Below are 9,463 nucleotides of genomic sequence, written 5' to 3'. Positions count from 1 at the left end.
CGTAGCCAGAGATGCAGCTATTGTCAAAGTGGCGTCAGACTCTATAAACTCATTTTCCTACAGGGAAGCCAAATACGTTTCTGGGACAGGTAGCTAACATGGGGACCTCCATTCAATGCATTTATTTCAATGTATTGGCTTACACAATAAATTACTTTTAATACAATTGGGGGTGTGCATCTGGATGTCACCATGCTAAAATCTACAAAATACAGCAGAATGTCATAAATCTAATTAGCGCAGGATTACCAAATAACCAAAACTTGCTGTTTGTAATACAGCAAAAATAAATAAAAATACATATACATTTTACAAAAACCATTACATACCTACGTAAAATAAGTCCCATTACACACTTACAGTGTAGCTTCAGCACCGTGGTGAGTCATACTTTGGGTTGATATACCAGAAGGCTTCCTCGGGCCTCTGTCACTGGGGCACGGCATTCTGGGACCGCCGTGTCTCATCTTACGGGCTGATGGGTGATGATGGGTAACAATCCAAAAGTCAAAGTCATTGCAGCGGGGCAGGTGTGAAAGCAATGTGTAGGTCTAGTCTGAGCCCCCCCCCCGTGTGTGACTGGTGTTCCATACGTGTGTGCGTGCGTGCGTGTGTGTGTGCGTGCTGTTGTGCTAACCTATGACATGATGTCCAGGCGCGGGGGGGGGGGGCGGCGGGTGAAGGAAGGGTTTCTCAGAATAGGAAGTATGGCAAGGGTTTATAAACTCCTGACAATGTTTACACCTCAGACACAATCCTGTCCTCTCACTCTCACACAACGCTGCGAGCAGGAGAGGAAACGGCCGGAGCTTTACTGTTCGGGGCTACTACTTTGTTCTGCTTCAGGTCAGAAGCAGGATAACATCTCCACTACCAGGGACTGTTTGCCTAAGACATCTCATCTTGTGTCTGTTGAATTTGGGAAAGAACAGTTCATTGCTTTGGGGTTTATAACTGTTCCCACTTGGTACTCAAGACGTGAAGTATCTTAGTTCTGTCCAGTCAGTAACGGTGCTTTCCAATGCACAGTGGCTGTGCAGCCATGTACAAGAGCAGCTACTCCCAGCCAGCATTGGGCCTGGCAGCCAAGAGGACCATTAAGAAGCCTCAAGGGAAGAGCTGTGGTTACTACATGAGGCTTGTCTTCCTCTTCTCTTCCCTGATCCAGTCGCTCATCATTGTGAGTCTGGTTCTCTTTCTGGTCTACGGGAGGTCTTCAGATGCAGCCACGGAGGGCCAGATGGCGAAAATGGAGAAGAGCTTCACCCGCGTCTCCATGGACAACCTTATCCTCCAGCAGCAGAAGAAGAACCTGACCCAGGTCCTGAACGCCACGCAGACCGAGAAGAAAGGTCTGGTCAAGGACCTGGCCAAAATAAATGAGCTTCTAAACAACTCTTCGATGATCATAAACAGCTTGAATAGACAACAGGTATGAGCTGGGAATCTTTTTTTTTTTTCAGTGTTCAGAGGTTATTTTATTCTTTTGCGATTCTTAGGAATTGCACATTTTGAAATACTAGGGGATGGTCACTGTCTATTTTGATTAGTCATTGCAATGGCATCAGTACAGAAAATAGAGTGACTGGTTATTTGGTGAACGAGTGGATCGATTTTCTTTTGTTGATGTTTCTGTAGGGTGAGTAGTGAGTAAATCAGAAACTTTTTCAGAATAGTGAAAATGAGACACATTTTCAATAATACATTTTCAAAAATAAAATGTTCCATTTAAGCTTATTATTGTATTTAAACGACAATATGACTGGACTTCCCTTACCAAACAAGACCGGAATATTAGCTGGTCCAGGGTGGTTTAGGGCGGGAAGGATTGTATTTCGAGTTTCTAAACCAAGTATAAGGACACTACATGTCAATGCAAATTGATAGACAGACTGGCAAGAAGGTTAAAATGGAGAATATCAATTATTAAATCTGTATATTTGAATCATTCCCTTAACATACGAACTGCAGGTGTCTCCTGGTAATTTATGCTTGTATTCGTGCTTGTAGTGCAGTATAAATCTTTAACAAAATAACAAATTACATTCAGGTTTCATGTATACAAATGTCAGTTAATATTTAAGTGAATTTAGAATTCACTGTCTATGTACATTTCAGAAAATATACTTAAGAAGGTTAAAACAATGCTACCACAATCATACGCATGAATATCCATTGATTATGCTAAGACTTAAGTGTGATTTTGTTTGTTATCTCCAAAATAATTCAGCGACAATGTAAACAATAATATGCAGGTCTATAGATGGTGACATTGTCATTCATATTTTTGCTGACAAAATGTAATGCTGACGCATTTCTTTTATCAACATCCACAGAGTCAGTTTGATGGCGAAAAGAGAAACCTTGAATATGAAATTAGGAAACTACAGACCCAAACATCAATATATGGTAAGACAACCGCAAGACAAGCAGTGCTTTCAAAGTTCCTGAGTTACATATGATTTCAAGCATCCACTCCGAATCCAGACCGAATCCCAACACAGATTATTCTTTTGAATACATTTTGCAATGATTTTTGTCTTCAATGTTTTAGAAAATGAAAATATTTTAGAAAATGTTGTTACATATAACATTTAAAGGAAATCTCCTGTTAATTCAATTTCCATAAACGCAAGACCATTTGCATTAAAAGACACGTTGTCAACAGTGCTTCCAAAGAACTAACGGAAATATTTATTCCCATATATGTTGTTTTATTTTGAAAAGCTCTTCCATGCCAAGACTTAAGAATGACCTCTCAGAAGGAGTTGAACCTACTGAAGAACAACTTCACTCACACAGTCGAGCACCTGAAAGCAGAGTTGGCAAATACAGCCAAGGACAGGGACACTCTCACCTTGGAGACAATAGCCCTCCGCAGGGACAAGAAGTCCTTGGAGGCAGAACTGGAAAACTACAAGAAGAAATGCAAGCAGGACTTTGTCCAATCCCTGGACGGGATCTCTAACGTCAGCCGAACCTTCCTCCAGAAGATTAACAACCTTGTGCCCAATATCTGCCCTTTCATGATCACCTGTAAAACGCAGAGCGACCAATTGAACCTCATTCTCAACAACTGTACAAGCCTGTCCCGCGAGGTAGAGACCAAGTTTCAGCACTACCTGGACAACGTGGGCACCCGGGTGTCTGAGATCCAGAGCATCAGTGCCCGGCTGGAAGCACAGAAAGCCCAGCTGGCTGAGGACAACAGCTGGTGCAGCCAGAACCGCAGTGCCATGGCTCGTGAGCACAGCATGACGCTGCAGAAGAACCAGGAGAAGTATGACACGGAGAAAGAGAGGCTGATACTGGACTTAAAAAAGTTGCAGGGGGACACCGCGCTTAAGGACGTCCGCATCAACATCCTGACAGAACAAACCAGGAACTACAACGCCACTCTAGCCAACTGTGTTCCCAGGGTAAGGGAAATGCTATTGCATGCTTTTGTCTGACTTTCAAGAGAGGGGTTATAGTGTAGCTTTTACCGTAGGCTTCCATTCAACTCAGAGATCTTGAGATAGATGTGTGTCCAGAAAAGGCATGGAGTTGGGAATCAGGACAAAAGATACAGTGGGTGTGGAAAGTCTCCACCCCCTTTCAAAATGTCCACCTTTTGTTGCCTTACAGCCTGAAATTTCTATACAGTAATCCACCTTATCCTAGTGAAAATGAAATTGAAACATCTGAAAATGTATTAAAACTGTAAAATACCATATTTGGATAAGTGAACACCCTCCTGAGTTAATACTTGGTGTAAACAACTTATGCTTGAATTACAGCCACGAGTCTCTTTGAATACGTCTCTACTGACTTTGCACACCTAGACTGTGCAATACTTTCCTGTTCTTTCTTGGCGAATTGTTCAAGCTCAGTCAGATTGCATGATGCCCACTTATGGAGTGCAGTCTTCAAGTTGTTCCAGATTCTTGATGGGATTTAGGTTGGGGCTCTGACTAGTCCACTCAAGGATATTGAAATTAATGTCCTTCAGCCACTGTATGGTTACTTTGGTAGTATGCTTTGGTTCCCATGTTCAACTTCCTGGCAGAGGGCTGCAGGTTCTCCTCAAGAATCTGTTGGTGTTTTGTACTGTCCATTTTCCCTTTTATCCTGAAATATCCTCCAGTCCCTGCTGAAGAGAAACACCCCCTCTGTAAAGCAATACTGTAGAAGGATGTGTCATGTTGCCACATTGAAATAAAGAGATTCAAATAAAAATGTAGGCCTAGTGACACTGATTAAACATGAAACCAAGAATGATATATTGACTCGTCAGGATATGTTCCGCTAATTGTCAGCCTCTTACATGTCTGGCAGCTTGTAAGGAAATGCACATTCATCATTTGACGGTGCAATAATTCATGCAATTGTGTGTCCTATATACCGGGCGTTAAAGCTATGGCCATGAAGTCGGCTTTGCTTCTTTGTAGATGGCGAACATCATGAGGAAAACCGAATGATTTGATCACACGATATGGGGTCTGGAGAGGGCATTTATTGTTTGATGTAATATTCTCCTGGCAGATGACTGAGATATATGTAGTTTGTCTGCGCTTCATAGCTGCGTTTTCCCTGTGGCTAAGTAGCATAGAGTTGTCACAACCTTGATCTCTGATGTTTTTGGGTTGTTTCCCCTTGGTAGTGAAAGTGACTGCATCCCTGACTAGCTCTACAATGATCATAATGTCCTCATGATTAAGGCGATACCTTGTTTAGAGCTCTGTATCAATACATTTTTCTAAAACGTCTACATGATTGCCGGCAGCAGCCCTTGTAGGACTGTTTTTGACTGGGAGTCATCTTGAATGCTCCTAACTTTTCACAGCTTTAGGTGATGGTTTCAGCACTAAAATGCTCTGTGAAATACTTTTAGACCAAAAATGTAGGAGTCCTAAAGTTAGGACTGACACAATCATTTTTTTCAATAGTTACTCCTTAATCAGCAAGTTTGGAGCTTCTTTTAGCCTTAAGATGTTTTGTGAATACGGCTCCAGATTTGTGAAGGGCTTGTGATATAGTGGTCACATGCACATATTGACCAGTCTTTACCATAAAGACCTGAATCTCCTTTAAAGTCGCCTTGGCTTCTTGGTTGCTTCTCTGATCAGTCTCCTCCTTACCAGGCATCCAGTTTGCCATATGCCTTTCCAATTCTTTTTATTGATCTTCACTGAGCTCCAAGGGATGGACATAGCCTGTGAAATCTTTTTAAATCATTCCTCTGACTTGTGCTTTTCCACAAATTAATTGTGTAGATCTTTCTAAAGTACCTTTCCGCCCATAGAGGATTCTTTGCTTTGAATTTCACCACAAAGCAATGAGCAACTGCTTTTATTCTGAACTTATCAAAGCCACTACTGTTGATCACAGATCAACTAATTTGCATGATCTGTGATCTGGAGACTTGTGGTTGGTTATACCTCAGGCAGTTTGCAATTGCAATTCTAAGGGGGCGTGTTTACTTATTGAAGCAGAATATTTTACTGCTTTAAATGTAATTAATTTACAGAGTTTTTAAAATGTATTTTTCACTTGGATATTGTGGGTTTCAGATTTTATGTGTTTTCATTTCATCCTGTAAGACAACAGAAAGGTGAAAATGTTGGTAACTTCCCATACCCATGGTAGACAATCATCTTGTCGTGTAACTGACTCACATAGACGCCACGATAATCTGTTGGTACTGTTGGTCCAGTAAACAGTAAAGTACAGTAAAGATAATTACAATTTGCACTGGTGAAAAACTTTTAAAAATGGAGGTGTTTTTTGACTTTATAGTTCAGGGGTAATCAACTTACAAGGTCTGGAGCCTGCTGGTTTTCTGCATTGTAATCGTGTCCCAGGCCTAAATCAGTGCTTAATTAGAGGGTTTCTGGAAAAAAAACCGTAGAACTGGAAGGTCAGAATTTGAGTTTCAGGATTATAGGGCTTCAGCTGGCCTAGTCTAATACAGTTATGTGTATGTACACACTTAGTTATTGGTTAGTTACTTTACACAGGTATTATGGTCTGTTCTCTGTGTACTTTCATCACAGTAGTTTAAGGGATTGTTAAATAATGAAGAGTGACAGCAGGGGTCTACCATGATGCCAGGGGAGGTGTCAAGCTCATTTTGGAAGGAACCATGCATGATGGGTAAAGGATTAGGTGCCGTTGAGTAAAATCCAAAATTGGTGTCATAAGTTGTGATTGTGCCATTATTATTACCTTGTAATATGTTATCATGACATAAATAGATTTGTATTCATTGCAATGTGTTTATTTTCACATACGGGTAGTATGTGACTTATTCAATTTCCACTGTGATTCAAATGGTTTTTCTCTTTGTCGTATTATTTTTCAGACTAGCGTGGGTAATCCATTGACCAATCCGGGACCAGGTGGAGTAGGGACAGGTAGAATAGGGCCAGGTGGGGTAGTAACAGGTGGGACAGGAGGATTGCCTGCACTGGGTAACACAGGGATGGGTGGAGCAAGGCAGAGTACACCCGGGCAAGGGACCAAGTTTGGGAGCATACCTGCAGTGTCAAACAGCTACACCAGGATGGGCAACACCGGAATGGGCGGCGCCGGGTCAATTTCAGCAGGATCCAGTGGGACCGGAGTTGGCAACACCATGTTGGACAAGCTGTGGCCAGGTGCGACGCACGGGGTTAATAGATCGCCAAGTGGGACAGGACTGGGCTGGCCCGGGTCAAGTGTTGCAATGTCAGGCGGAGCGAGGACGACCGGAGTAGGCATGGGCAACCCAAACAGTTACAGTTCAGGTACGACTTGCAGAGATCAAGGATTAATATGAAAATATCTATATGTACAGTGCATCGATTTACTGTGGACAATGGCTAATGTTGTTGTTCCGTTGTTTCCACAGCAACTATCAATCAACACTTACGAGAGCTGCAGAAGTATTTAAACCCTAACTCTGGCAAAGAGTGAGTTGGAATACCCCTTTTAAGTGAATTTGAGTGGTTATTTAAGTTAGTCTACAATCTATGCACCAGATGTTTCCAATATAGGTCACCTACACTGGAAAACCTATACAATTCAGGCACCTCCAAAATAAGGGACACAATTGATAAAGATGAGCAAAAAAAAAAGCTAATGTGATTATCTATTTCTCATTAAAATATGGAGAAACTGTATAGTTTTATGCTGATTATTTTTAACAGATAATATTTTTATCTCAAAGAGATACAACATTATGGCCTTCCATAACTTCCTGTTTCACTGGGTTTATTCAAATTAGTTAAAATATATTTATTATCTATTACCCGGCGAAGAACTCACAAATGAAAAGAGATAAATGTTTGCTGACCTTCATAAATCAGGCAATGGATACAGAAAATCCTCACAAAACTTAAAAAGACTACTATTTACAATTAGGACTACAGTTCAATACCAACGGAGCAGTAACAAACCTACCAGATAGGGGGCGCTAACATGCTCAGAAAGGAAGATGGTTTGGGAAGCCAAGAGGAACCCAAGGGCCACATTTGGAGAGTCACAGAATTTGATTGCATTTTAAGGTTGAAAAGGTTGCCAGAAAAAAATTACTTATTCAAAGCAACCAACCAACCAATATGGCCAGAATAAACTAAAGGATGTGTTTGCAGAAACGTATTTCGCACATGAAAAATATGGCGATGGATTTTGAATGTTATGGCATTGTTATGCTTTCACTAGTCCTGGGGTTCATGTTAAAGTCAACAGAATCCTGATACAAGTTCCAGTACATTTTAACCAAAAATCTGGTTGTATTTGCCAGGGGACTAAAACTTAACCAATAAGACAATTATCAGAAGTACACACATAAATCTTCCAATAAATGGTTTGTCAACCTTAAAATCTAACTGTCACATTTCTCAGACTCTGGATATCAGTCCCATTGAAAAACCTGAGGCTTGAATTGGAGCGAGCGCTCCGTAAGTGCAGACCAAAAAATCAGGATAGATTACGTATGGAGGCAGGGTTTAAGATGCCTTCCAATATGTTCTCCATGTGTGTTTCAGGAAAAGGCTAAAAGCCATTGTACTTAGCAAGATGAGGATGCCAGTCACAGTACTTGAAAGTTGGGATGCCAATCACAGAGTTTATTTTAGCTCCATGTTAAGTAATACTATTGTCCTCTAGATTGTCCCAAGAATTATGTGGTACATTTGTAGATTTCAAAAGTTCCTGAAACATCTCAGTTGAGGACTTCAATAAAAATCCATTGGGGAAAAAACATTGAAGCAGGCAATGGAGAGAACTAGATCATTGTGAACAAAAAAGCATGCCACAATGAAATTTACATGGATCTCTATAATTTCCTCTTGTCTACAGAGTATCTGGCTAATCCATGAAATCCACAGTGGGTTGAGAAACAAGACCCTCTGCTCAGTCTAAGGACCCAGTATCGTCATGTTGAGTTTTGGTATGACAATTAAACGACATTTCTTAACAGCAGCTATATTGTAATATATTATAAACAAAGATTTGCTGTACTTTGTATTCCATTATTCGACATAAAATAATATTATTTGAATCTGGAAAAGGCTAATAAAAGTAATAGATAAGCTTTTTCAATGTGCTGTATATACTTGTATAAAACATTCTTACAGTCCTTATGTTATTCTTATGTTACTCTATGGCATTGTTACTGTAACCATGGTTCTATGAAGGAGCTCTATGTTTATAGAACTAATTTAAATGTCACCACTTCCATTTAAGAAAAGAAATAAACATACTTCACCCAAAAGGATATTAATTGTTTTCCTCCCATTTGCGTCACCCTTATTAATATTATTGTCTTAGCGTAAACACTCCTAACCAACATCATTTTCTGGAAAGACATTGGATCCATGCAAGATGTTTATGTTTATCTGGCAGCCTGTCAGACAAATCGTGAGGGAAGGGTGGGACAATACAAACACCGGTGAACACAAAATCTGAGATGAACAATGCTACACACCACAAGTGACTGATTTCCATACACTTAATAAGAACATGAATCAGCTCATTGGCAGGCGGAAGGATAATGTTATTCATCAAATCTTCAAAACATGACCCCCCCCCCCTAAAATAGCCTTAGACAAACAATGTTTTCTTTTGTTATTGCTGCATCTATGGGATATATAAACAATTGAAAATAGTACCACAGCAACTCTTTGCCTTGTAAAACAAATACCAATGGAAAAAATTATTGTTACTTCAACAGGAACATACCACAAGACGTCAGTTCTGTTTCAGTTTGTCTCGAAGTTGTATTCATGGTACTATTCAATTGCTTACTCAAAATTCTTATTGCTTACCATCTGTCTAGCATACATTGTAAACAACTAAAGTAGAACAGCAGAACTGAGGATTTTTTTTGCAAACATCCTGTTGGAAAGAATGCTAAAAGGAATGAACTGCTAAACAGACATTCCAAAACTTTTAGGAATTTGTCAATATTTTTTTATTTTATTAAACCTCTGCATGTTTC

At 40.2% G+C, this 9,463-nt stretch overlaps 1 protein-coding gene across 1 annotated transcript; it reads left to right on the top strand.

The window, feature by feature from the left end:
- The first annotated feature begins 764 nt into the window (after window positions 1-764).
- Window positions 765-8,742, top strand: plvapa (plasmalemma vesicle associated protein a). Its single transcript, XM_010894030.3, has 6 exons — window positions 765-1,432; window positions 2,337-2,409; window positions 2,728-3,419; window positions 6,344-6,767; window positions 6,872-6,932; window positions 8,323-8,742. Exons 1-6 carry the CDS (start codon window positions 1,022-1,024, stop codon window positions 8,333-8,335), a joined length of 1,674 nt encoding a protein of 557 aa, XP_010892332.2. The 5' UTR covers window positions 765-1,021; the 3' UTR covers window positions 8,336-8,742.
- The last annotated feature ends 721 nt before the right edge of the window (window positions 8,743-9,463 follow it).

This window comes from Esox lucius, chromosome 3, assembly GCF_011004845.1.
Source record: "Esox lucius isolate fEsoLuc1 chromosome 3, fEsoLuc1.pri, whole genome shotgun sequence".
NCBI lineage: Eukaryota > Metazoa > Chordata > Actinopteri > Esociformes > Esocidae > Esox > Esox lucius.
The sequence above is the reverse complement of the archived record's forward strand: the minus strand, read 5'-3'. Positions and strand labels throughout refer to the sequence as shown.

Excerpts from the sequence above, each read along its gene's own strand:
- plvapa (XM_010894030.3), top strand. The coding sequence starts at position 1,022 with ATGCACAGTGGCTGTGCAGCCATGTACAAGAGCAGCTACTCCCAGCCA. Across the intron at positions 2,410-2,727 it reads GACCCAAACATCAATATATG|CTCTTCCATGCCAAGACTTA; the intron begins GTAAGACAACCG and ends TATTTTGAAAAG. Across the intron at positions 6,768-6,871 it reads CCCAAACAGTTACAGTTCAG|CAACTATCAATCAACACTTA; the intron begins GTACGACTTGCA and ends TTGTTTCCACAG.